Genomic DNA, 12,575 nt, shown 5'->3' on the forward strand with positions numbered 1-12,575 from the left:
ACCCAACAAGCCGGCTTGCGATCACAACTCGTATAGGCCGATTGCAATGTTATCCTGTATTCGTAAATTGTTAGAGAAAATGATTCTACTTCGTTTGGACAAGTGGGTCGAAACAAACAATTTGCTGTCAAATACGCAGTTTGGCTTCCGCCGAGGTAGAGGGACAAATGATTGTCTCGCGCTGCTATCTTCTGAAATCCAAATCGCATTTGCTCGCAAAGAACAAATGGCTTCCGTTTTTCTCGATATCAAAGGGGCATTTGATTCAGTTTCCATGGAAATTCTCTCAGAGAAGCTTCATAATCGTGGACTTTCACCAATTCTTAACAATTTCCTGTACAATTTACTGTCAGAAAAGCACATGATTTTTTCTTATGGCAGCTCGAAATCTTCTCGTTACAGTTTTATGGGCCTACCACAAGGCTCCTGCCTAAGTAGTCCCCTCTTGTACAGTTTTTACGTCAATGATATGGATGATTGTCTAACTAGAGACTGCACGCTGAGCACGCTTGCAGACGATGGAGTTATTTCCATCACGGGTACTAATCCCGTCGTTCTGCAAAAGTCGTTGCAAGATACCCTGAACAATCTGTTCACGTGGGCCCTCAAGCTGGGTATCGAATTCTCTACGGAGAAAACTGAAATGGTCGTTTTTTCTAGGAAGCACGAACCCGCCCAATTCCAGCTTCACCTATCCGGCAAAACGATCCAACACTCTATGTTTTTCAAATACCTGGGTGTATATTTTGATTCTAAGTGTACCTGGGGGAGACACATTGCGTATTTGAAACAGAAATGCCAGCAAAGAATCAATTTTCTCCAAACAATTACCAGAACATGGTGGGGTGCCCATCCAGGAGACCTCATTCAGTTGTACAAAACAACGATATTATCAGTGTTAGAATATGGCAGTTTTTGCTTCCGATCAGCTGCCAGGATTCATATTCTCAAGCTGGAGAGAATACAATATCGTTGCTTGCGTATAGCCATGGGGTGTTTGCATTCGACACATACGATGAGTCTCGAAGTTTTGGCAGGAGTACCCCCGCTTACTCTTCGGTTCACAGAATTATCCTACAGATTTCTCATCCGTTGCAAGATCATGAATCCATTGGTGATTGATAACTTCGAAAATCTACTCCAACTGACTCCTCAGTCAAGTTTTATGTCTATATACCATGAGTACCTTACCCACGACGTGCACCCTTCACCAGGCATCTCCAACCAAGTTTGCTTCCCATACTTCTGCAATTACTCTGTCATTTTTGATCTGTCCATGCGACAAAAAATCCATGGAATCCCAGATCACCTACGCTCCGATTCTATTCCGCCGATATTTTCGGCAGAATATGGGGGCATAGTTAGATCTGATAAAATGTTCTTTACTGACGGTTCATTCATAAACGAGTCCACTGGCTTCGGCATCTTCAATGAAAATTCCAGTGCTTCTTTCAAACTCAAAGATCCTTGTTCCGTGTATGTCGCTGAACTGGGTGCGATATATTACGCATTAGGGATCATTGAAACATTGCCCATCGACCACTATTTTATTTTTTCAGACAGTCTCAGCTCAATAGAGGCAATCCGCTCAATGAAGGTTGATAAACGCTCATCTTATTTCCTAACTAGAATAAGACAACTATTGAGTGTTTTGGTCGAAAAATTATTCAAGATTACCTTAGTATGGGTTCCCTCTCATTGCTCGATTTCGGGGAATGAGAAAGCAGACTCGCTAGCTAAGGTGGGCGCTTTAGAAGGCACACTTTTTGAAAGGCAAATTGCTTATAATGAATTTTTCCACATTCCTCGTCAGTATACGCTCGTAAGTTGGCAGCGCATGTGGAGTGGTGATGAGTTCGGTCGTTGGTTACACACGATTATCCCTAAGGTCTCGACGAGTGCATGGTTCAAGGGATTGAATGTAGGTCGTGATTTCATTCGCGTGATATCTCGGCTTATGTGCAATCACTACAACTTAAACGCGCATCTCTATCGCATTGGGCTCGCAGCAAACAATCTTTGTGATTGTGGCGAAGGCTACCACGACATCGAGCATGTTGTCTGGTCGTGTATCCGGTTCCATGCTGCTCGCTCTCAGCTCTCTAGAGCACTGAGAGCACAAGGCAGACAATCGGATATCCCCGTCCGGGATATCTTAGGTAGCCGGGATCCTGATCTTCTGCTTCATCTATACCTGTTCCTCAGAAACGCCGATGTCAACGTTTAATGATGTTTCCTTCGTTGTGTCCCCGTTTCATATCCCTCCTATCCGATCGATAAACTTTTACTTAGTCGCGGCAATACATACACACACTCTTTACAGATGCACGGGCCGAAGGTTGTGCAGTCCACTGATTATTCAACAAGAGCCAAAGGTTGTACCGCTCATGACAACTCTACACGAGCTGATGATTGCGCCGCCATTCTATCCTGGATTCCTCGAGTCGAGAAAGACGCACCACGCTAGATATGGGGTACAGACTAGGGGGGCTTTGCTGATTATTGGTCAGCTGCATCCCAATAGGAAGTATCCCGTGTCGGGCACACGTACAGAGCATCGAAGACTGCGACATACCAATTATGAGAACACTTGTAATACTAACCTCGAGTCAACCGCGAGTAATCGGTTACATATTACTAACATAGTCTAAGCAAACATTGTCAAAATATTGAACTCCCGGCCCCGTTAGGCTGACGCCATATGAGCCTTAATAAAATATATATTTTGGATAAAAAAAAAATACCATTGGTGTTTCCAGAGAAGTCGGTTGAATTGAAGTATATAGTGTAGGATATAATAACTATCTTCATTTAAAGGAATGACCATTTGAAGTTTATTGTTGTGTTCAGGCGCGAAACTATAATAAAAACTAAAATTCCAGTGTTTCATAACTATAGAACCAGATGGAAAAACTGTCGCTCCTTTACAAAATTAACGTCAATTTCACATGAATTACAATAAATTTCTAATTCGTAGGTTATCTTTAGTTCTCAATAAGATTAAATAACCCTTTCGGGGAGGTTTTGACCAAGTTGCGCCATGTTGTAGTGTGTATATTGATCTACGCAAAAGATATTGTTCGTTTAAGCCATTCAAATCACTCATACTGCTTGTATGCTGCATCTACTATTCGTACGATCACTCCTCCTAAGTTCTCGATAGGGTTTGATCTGGTAAACAAACTGACCAGTTCAGAATCTGAAGCTCCCCTTCAATAAACCATGCCTTGACCTGCCAGATGTTATGAATTGATGCCAAATAACTCAAAGTGTAAAGTGAGAGTGAGAGTTTTTCCATCTAGAACCAGATTATGAAACACTGGATTTTTTTTTATTGTTTCGCGCATGAACACAACAACAACAAAATAGCCAGTCTTTTAAATGAAGATAGTTATTATATCCTACACTATATACTTCAATTCAACCGAATTCTCACATATCTCTTGGAATTCAGAAAAAAATGGTTCTATAGTTGTGAAACGCAGTGTATATTAAGTCCTCAATGGTTTATGTGCTTCCGTGGCCGAGAGGTTAGCGTCTACCATTATCTGCCCGGGAGTGCGGATTGCGATTACTGTTCTGGTCGAGAGATTTGTTCTTGGATATGTTGTCGACAACCAGTCTAGTTCATCTGCTTTTGCGTTTCCCTGAAGGCGGTGACGTGACTAAGAAAGTGAATGCAAAATACAAATATGAATTTCTTTTGCTCGAGCGCGTTTTGTTTTTTTAACACTCACAATATGTCATGATACGAATTAACTAACTATTCTCCCGAACAGGATCTGGTAGAATCACGATCAAAATGGCCGGTTAAACGGCATCCCCTGCTGTGTTATTCAATCGATCTTGGGAAAAGAGCACACAAAAGTTGAGTCACGAGAGGACCGACGATAATGACTTACATCACTCCAACGCAGGCTGACATTGATTAAGTTTTATATTTTATTGAAACTGTCGCTGGTTTTCGAAGGAAATTGTATTGGCACCTGATGAAGGTTTTCGATGAAATGAAGGAACTCCAGACACTAAAGCGAATGCCATTGCTATGCGAATGAAAACAGAGTGAAATATGAATTAGAGTCGCTAATTTTTTTTTCACAGATTCCATCACAAAAAGACGTGCCCATCCGTTAATCGCCTTTCTCTTCTCTCTTTCTCTCCCTTGCGCTTCGAAACAGGTTCTGGGACCCCGATTGATGGAAAACAGAAAGCCGTTCGAACTGCGGAAAGTACTGATCGTGTACAACGCCATCCAGGTCGTGTTCAGTGCGTGGCTGTTTTATGAGGTAGGTTATGGTTCGACCTTGGCGCGGCCGGTTGTTGTGCAACATTCACCCGCTTATTGGTTTTTGTTTTCATCACATTTTCTCTTTTCTCCCGACGATAGGCATGTGCCGCGGGATGGTTTACGCATTACAGTTATCGATGCCAACCGGTGGATTACTCTCGATCCCCAACGGCATTGCGGGTAGGTTACAAATGGCTTTGGGGTTTAAAAGGAACTGTGTTGGATAAATGGGTATTGTCGTTTCTCATTAATAGATGGCTTCCGGCTGCTGGTGGTACTTCTTCTCCAAGTTCACGGAATTCTTCGACACATTCTTCTTCGTGATGAGGAAACGCTATGACCAGGTCTCGACGCTGCATGTCATCCACCACGGTATCATGCCGGTCTCTGTTTGGTGGGGGGTGAAGTTTACTCCAGGTAAGTGTGCGATATTGTATCGTAGCTTGTAGGAGATAAACACAACCAGCACTGGATTGTATCCAACTCGTTTACTTGGTTTGCACTCTTGTATGCGATGTTGGGATAACACGTTCGACGCCCAATGCGCCGTTTTTGAGTTTCTCGCGGGGCCCAACTTGCGGATGAATTATGAAATAAAGATCAAACTTAGTTTGTAGACAACTTCTACATGATCTAGTGATTTTTTTTACTATTTGAAGACGAATTGACAACGAAAGCACATGACAAAGTCATATTATACGGGTTTCGCAAAAAACTGCAGTACAAACCATCCGTACTAAAAATTGATAAAAATTATAGTATAAACATTATTTTAATATGGTTATGATTTTAGAATTTTTCCACACATCCTATAGTAACATTTAGGTGCCTATTCTGTCAAATTCCTTTTGAAAATCCTATTCAATTTGAACGAGGAGAGTGTCGCCCATATCTGGCTGACTGGGCGACGAAAGTGTTAATTCAACCGACGCGTTTGTTTTTCGCAAATGGAAATTTTGAACCAGTTAATTCGCGATATCATTTATTCCGCTACAGGTGGCCACAGCTCATTCTTCGGCTTACTAAACACCTTCGTCCACATCATCATGTATGCCTACTACATGCTTGCAGCGATGGGTCCCAAGGTGCAGAAGTACCTCTGGTGGAAGAAATACCTTACTGTGCTACAGATGGTAGGATCCACTTTTGTCTCTCACCACGCTTGACTTTAAGGAAATTAAGTGTAATTTTTGTTCAAATTTCAGGTGCAATTCGTGATGGTCATGCTGCATGCATTCCAGCTGCTGTTGTGGAACGAGTGCAACTACCCGATTGCGTTTGCCTACTTCATTGGAGCCCATGCCGTCATGTTCTACTTCCTGTTCTCGAACTTCTATAAGAAAGCGTACAACCAGCGGAAGGTGAGTTCCAAATTGGTTATATATTCCTCTGCGAGGTAAACTTCTCCATTTGTTGTGAAGAACCGTGATGTCAAGGATATTCGGGTTTTCTGTGATATGGTTCCAGAAAATCACAGATAATGATTGTTTCAGGAAACCTGTGTTCGGACAGTTCTGTACAAGGGGTGCTCGATATGTTTTGGGATAAAAGAGTAAAAACAAGCATGGGCAATCAAGAATGGCTTCCTAGTTTTTCTAAATTATGTCCATGGAGATAAGTACACAGCATGCAATTAAGGGGAAAAACAAAAAAAAACGATTTACTATGTCCATTGAGATCAAGGTCAAATTTTCGATGCACTCGATGTCGATGTCGTGAATAATAGCGATAGAGAATACAATTCTACAACGGATGATCCTATATTTCTCGCTGTATTGACTGTGAAGGAACCAAATAAACAAAATCTCTTTGGCGCAACATTTTTGTGGTTATAAGCTACCCGAAACTTTGAAAATAAAAATTTAATTTTCTTCGATTCAAGATCGAGTTCCCCTTAAGTCTAGGTTTTGGTTCGATTCTCCATGAACCAAACCTCTAGAACCGTTTCAGGGTGCAAAAGATCAGTATTGTATTCACTCGGAGCATTTTCAGAAAGCTATCCGGTCGGTAGTTCGTTCTACCGTAGGACTACGTCTACGTCTACGTTTTCGTCTACGACGGTCAGGCGTAGTGGTAACACCCGTACCTCTCACGCTAAAAGTTATGAGTTCAATCCTCACTCCCAACATTCTTCCAAAAACGGAAGTGAAGTGACGTACCAGCCAAATGTGTTAAAATTCACTGCAATACAGAAAATAAATGGGTTGATTATATGTATGATATAACCGCAAGATTGACGTGAGACTACCGTTGGCTTAGTAATCGCTTGTTTTCATTGATTAAATTATTGATTGAATGGAACAATTTTCGAATTCAATTAAATTTAACATGTTTGCTTTATATGTAAAGAATTTGAACAAATGCCAAAAATACTTGCAGGTACAGTAGAACCCCGATTATCCACGGAACTATCCATCTGTAAGGTCGTGTACACCAGTTGTCAAATAATATGAAAGTCATGACCAAAACAAGTGAACAAAAACCTAACACTCATTGTCAAATTTAGGGTAGGTTCATAGAATTACTATAGAACTCGCTTTCGCGGATAAACCGCACCGTGGATCATCCGCTCGCGGATAATGGAGGTTCTACTGTATTTGCAATGCCGATTTCCTCAGACACCTTACATCTGAAGTCTGTGTTAGGGAATACATTTCGGTGAGAACAAGCACTCCCCCAACTTTCATTATTTGCAATGCCGATGGCTGCTTGGTTTTGAAGTCTGTGTTGGGGAAGCCGTAAATAGAGGCCAATTAAAATGTGGTAGTTAAAGCGTTTAGATAACGCTTGACATTTTACAGTTATTTAATTGTTCATCTCATGAAAAATAACATTTTATTCATTGTGATAGGTGCGTAGAAATATTTCCTATCAATTGATACAAACATCTTTCCGATCTATCGAGAAATGTTCGAGTTATAAGCATTCGAAATCTTTCATTTGTTCCTGCATTTTCTGTGTTCAGGTTTTCATTTTATCCCCATATATTCCGGTTAGACGTAGTCCCACGTCAATACCCCCTACTTGCATGTTTTTTTTTATACATACATACACATCATGGAAATAACAATATTTGGTTATGACTTTAGTTCTAACATAATAAAGTATTACATTTGTTATCAATTCTTACAGCAAAAATTTCACATGTGTGCTGGAGCACAACACTAGCGTTTGACCACGTTCAAATAATTAACGTTTTTTTTCCTTCAGACGTGTTACCATTGGCCTTGCTAGTGAATTTGGATGATTCTTCAGCATTTCCGCATATATCCTCCTTGTTTTATGTAGTTCTTCTTAAACCATCGCCATACTTAAGTCTCGATGTATGACATTATTACGGATGTACCAAGGGCGCCAGTAATTTGTTTGTCTTAGCTGTTTATTTTGTACTCTTTCGATGATTTCGATGTTACTTGCTGAAGCTGTTTGCCAAAGTTGACAGACGTAATGCCAAATAGGCTTCAGCATGGATTTGTATAGAAGTCGTTTGAACTCTAATTTTAATTTCGACTTCCTCCAGATTGGCCAATGTATTTGATTTTCGCAATTTCAATTGCGTTTTCTTTGTTCCTATGTGTTTCTTCCAGGTTATACGGCGATCTAGGTGTACACCGAGATATTTAAATTCATTCGATTGAGGCACTGCAGATCCATTGAACTTGATTTGTGGGCATGTGTTCTGATTAAGCGTGAACGTAACGTGGACACATTTTGTTTCATTTACTTTAATTCTCCATATTTGAAGCCACTTTTCCACGACCGTTATGTATTCCTGGAGATCCCGTGAAGCAGTCGTTCTGTTTTTGTGACTGCTTAGAATAGCGGTGTCATCTGCGAATGCTGTAGTCTATAAGTTTCGCGCGAACGGGAGATCAGCTGTGTAGATAAGATAGAGAAATGGTCAAAGAACACTGCCCTGTGGAACTCTAGCATAAATTTCTCGCTCTGGTGATAGAGTTTGGCTTGCATGTATTTGCAAAGATCTTCTTCTTCTTCTCCTTTGTTCACGGAGACTTTAAATCTTTCGATTCATTCATCTCCGGTTTTCTATTTGTTTCTATTCTTTTTATTTTGAGTTTAAATTTATTTATATTTTCTTGTAAAGTGCAGTTTCTTTTAAAAAATTTATTAAATTATTTTCCTGCGTTTCATCGTTACTTAGAATATCTCTTAAGTTCTGTCCTATATTATTTTTAATTCTAGCGTCCTTTGTATGTTCGCAATCCAGTAGTAAGTGAATTACAGAAATGTGGGTCTCATTGCAAGAGCATTGAGGTTTTTCTTTTTTTGAAGTAGATAAGTATGAGTGACTTTGATGTGGCCAATTCGAAGACGGGTGAGAAGCCGTCTTTCCTTACTGTTATTTCTGTCATGCCATTTAAGAGTGATGTTTTTTATTTTTTGAAGAAAAATTGTTCTACTCCTACTCTCCAGGCTATGTCCCAACTTTGGCGGATCTGCTGTTTTACCCAATGTTTCGCATCAGGAAGGAAAGGAAGGAATGGTAATATTAGGAGGTTATTGGGTACTACCCCTACCAGCTAATTTGTCGAAACCCAACAGAAGGTGGTATTTTTATTAGAAGCTGCTTCTTCTATTTGAGTGATCCATGGTCGAATGGTTTTACCTTTCTGGGAACCTGGAGACAGCTCGCGGAATCAGAAAATATAACAGTAGGAAGAGAATCATATATGCACTATTGGGTAGCGATTAGGAGCGAAAAAACTTCTGCGCTAAAAATTGTGCATGGGAAGGAAGTGAGAAACTACCAGTATATCGGTTTTCGAAAATACCGCAACCGAAACCATCAGGCTTATTGAACCATCAGTGTAAACTTTATGTTCAATCTGGAATTTTGTTTCTACGAGATGATTGAAACAGGCTTTAACTTTAGATTGGAGATCTCCTGCACGAGCTTCCTTGAGTAAATCAAGGTTAACATTCGGCGGTTTTACATTCCAATTTCTTTCCATTACCGTCGAATGTATAAATATATCGGGAAGATCCTGATTCGTGAGTTGTTTGAATTGGTCCTTTGCCATATATATTAATGGGACATCGTGGTCGCGGTCAGGAATTGAGAGGTAACGGATAGCTCTATTTGTTACAATATTCGTAACAAGTCGATCAAATGGTTCACTTTATGCCATAACAGCGAGAGTAAGACTTGTAACAAAGGCACCGATGGCTATCTTTATTGCCTTATCAAATACCGGTTCGATGGTTTTAAGCGGTTTTTTGCCACCGCGGCTGAAGATGCCTACCCCATATAAAATTTTTGGAATGATCCAAGTGTTCACTATCCTGAAAAGAGACTTCCTATATCCGGAAGCTAGGTTGCCAGAAATTGTCTTCAATAAATTTAATCTGTTTCGGGCTTCTTTCTTGAACGCCTGAGTAGGTGGCATGGAACTAAGTTTCTTGTGCAAGGTTACTCCGAGTATATTAAGAGTTTTGACTGAGGGGGTTTGGGTTTCGAAAATTTTGAGGTTTTTCCTATTGCCTGTAATGAAGTGTTATTTTTTAGAAGTTTATGGGAGGTCCCGTTTTTAATTGCAATTGCAATCCCATTTGAAAAGGGGGTAGGACCTTCTTTGAAGTAGGCTACTGGCTTTGGCGGCGAGATTAGTTACCTTATTGAAATTTATTCTTTTTGGATTACTGGCAATTTAAAAAAAAAATATCTGGGACGGGCAGATGTGCTACTACTAGAAGCAGATAACTACAGGCTCATTTTTTTGAAAGATTGGTCTGTTTTCTTGTTCGTTTCCATTTACGTGTTGTTGTGTTCTATTATGAGTGGTTCTTTGTTGATTTGTTTTTTTTTTGTGGTGTTTTCAATTGTTCTCTTGTCGGAGACTTTTTTGCTTGTTGTTGTCTGTTGTCAATTGTTAAATGTCTTTTGTGTTTCTTTGTCCATTTTTCGTTCCTGTATATGGTGTGTTCTTCTTGTGGTTCTGTATTATTTTGGGTGTTAGTGTTTTCACGTACACTTTCTGTGTCCATTTCTGTTAAAGACTCATTAGTACTTAACAAATCATTTTTTTAATTTAGATTTGTTAATTGTTTTTTTTTTTGAGGTCTTCGATCTCGCGATTTTAAAAATCAATTATTTCCTTGAAATCACTGTAAGTCTGGTTCTGAGATAGCCTATGTTGCGCTACTCCAGCATAGGTAGTGTTACCGCCTTTTGCTATTTTGCGTTTTTCTTCAAAAGTAAGTCCTTTTACGAAATGAAGCCGTTGGACTTCTTTTTCGTCTTGATAAAAATGACACTTTCTGTTGTAGGAGCTTCTTTTAGAACCCAGCTTTACGGAAATTGTTTTAAAACGTTGTATGGTCGATCTTTAGCTTCTGGGCGATGCTACGTGATTTTGTTGACGGAAAATAAAGGATTTCTTTTTCCCCATCCTAATATTCAAAACCCTTATATATTATAGTAGATTATTTTATTATCATTATTAGTTATTCTCTGATAATAAAATCAATCATCGTTCGTATCCACAAAATACTCATCTTCCCCCCATCTTTCTCTTTCGCTCATCTACTTCCAGTTAAAGAAGGAAAAGAACGAGAACCTGGTGCTCGCGAATGGAAATCTCGAGTCGGAACCAAATAAGAACATTGAGTCCCACACCACGACCTCCTCCCCGTACCAGGCGAACGGGAAGACCAGCTTCTACCATGCGGTTGGCAAAACCGTGGAAGACAGCTACTCCACTACGAGGCATCGGGTGTACGTCGGCTCGGTGAACAACTAATCGATCAGTCCGTTCTTAAAATTTGCTGCTCTTAGCAAATATTATCTAAGGACTCAGAGATGATAACAGAGAGGGAGAGGAACCCAACGAAAACCAAAACCAGCCAGCCATTCGGGAGGGCGATGTGGGAGTGCGGAAAACACTCACTCCGTCTCTCCGCAGGAACAACCCATCAACTATGCTATAGCAATCTGTATTATCACCTCAGAACTGAGTTCTAGATGTTTCAGATTTTTTGAAACACAAGAAGCGGATTCGTCGATAGCAGAAAGTGATAGCGCCGTGTAGTTTTAATATACAATTATTCTCCGATGCACCGTGAATCATTTGAAAGCGCACTAGTTACGTGAACAATAGCTAGGACTTACTATATAACTAGGTTATGAACAAGAATATACAGACGAGACCAGTACAACTTGTGCCCCGTATTTCAAGCTCAAGCCAGCATTGCCTGACACTCTCGGTAGCGGTGCTAATTTGCGATAGTTTCTATTTTATCTTGAAAGGAGCGCGAAAATCTTTTTACTCTTTCGGCTTGAAAAGCCCGTTGTGAGACAGGAAGAAACCTCCTGCCCGGAAAAATCGCTTCGTATTTGAGTGTATAAGTAACATAGGGATTAGTAATTTAACTAGCCTTAAGAAATTTGTACATAATGTTTCCTCGAATTTGCGCGAACATCGCGTCTCTTTTTGTGGCTGTACAGAATAAAATAAGGAGGTGCTTTCGTATTTGTATGCCAGTATTTTCTGGGCCCGAAAAGAGACAAGATCTGTTGATTTCCATAAGTTTATAAGTCATAAGTAGTTGCACACTCATATCAAGGTAGTGAAGTATTTAACAGCGATCAAAGATTGACGTAGTAGCAAAAGGAACAACAAGTGAATATACGATATGTTTGTATGAATGACTGAAGTGCAATAAACCATAATATTACAATAATACTCAAAACTCGTTTGTAATTTTCTCAATATTATATATCCATAACCCTGGTAATGATTACCCAATCGTTAATCAAAAAAGTCTTAGAATACAAGGTATTCACAAATTCAATACGAAGCATCAACAGATCAGAAGGAGATTTTGATCTGTTGATGCTTCGATTTTTTTTTAAATCTTATATTGTCAGTCTCCTCCCTTCCCAAAATTTTCACGTGGTATGTTCGACCATAACACCATAACACCCATATAATGATGCTTCTCCCGCTGGTAATAATAAAGTATTTATTTTTGTTACAAGTTACCTCAGAAATACAATTCAATAAGTGCGCACTTTTGCCCCGTACGGTGTGCATTTGTCATTTTGTATTAAAATATGTTTTTGTCCAGCTACAAACAAAACACGAGAAATTCTTGTACTACGTTTCGAAGGTGATATATATAGTTAGGTGCGCACCTTTGTCCCGCACTACTCTACATTTTTGTTGATCTCGCACACCGACGCAATACGATATCGCCTTTGTAGAGCAACATATATCACTAGCAACACGACGTGTTGGTTGAAAAGCAATTTATCGCCCATAATTTG

General features: G+C 39.9%; 1 protein-coding gene across 3 annotated transcripts in view; it reads left to right on the plus strand.

The window, feature by feature from the left end:
• Window positions 1-11,998, plus strand: part of LOC129761913 (elongation of very long chain fatty acids protein 7) — an 82,390-nt gene extending 70,392 nt beyond the window's left edge. For all 3 annotated transcript variants that reach the window (XM_055759759.1, XM_055759760.1, XM_055759761.1), the window contains exons 3-8: window positions 4,179-4,286; window positions 4,388-4,468; window positions 4,543-4,705; window positions 5,285-5,421; window positions 5,494-5,649; window positions 10,843-11,998. In XM_055759759.1, the coding sequence (XP_055615734.1) occupies window positions 4,179-4,286; window positions 4,388-4,468; window positions 4,543-4,705; window positions 5,285-5,421; window positions 5,494-5,649; window positions 10,843-11,049 (852 nt within the window). In that variant the 3' untranslated portion in view covers window positions 11,050-11,998. The remainder of the gene's footprint in view (window positions 1-4,178; window positions 4,287-4,387; window positions 4,469-4,542; window positions 4,706-5,284; window positions 5,422-5,493; window positions 5,650-10,842) is intronic.
• The last annotated feature ends 577 nt before the right edge of the window (window positions 11,999-12,575 follow it).

This window comes from Toxorhynchites rutilus, chromosome 1 (genome assembly GCF_029784135.1).
Source record: "Toxorhynchites rutilus septentrionalis strain SRP chromosome 1, ASM2978413v1, whole genome shotgun sequence".
In the NCBI taxonomy this organism is placed as follows: domain Eukaryota; kingdom Metazoa; phylum Arthropoda; class Insecta; order Diptera; family Culicidae; genus Toxorhynchites; species Toxorhynchites rutilus.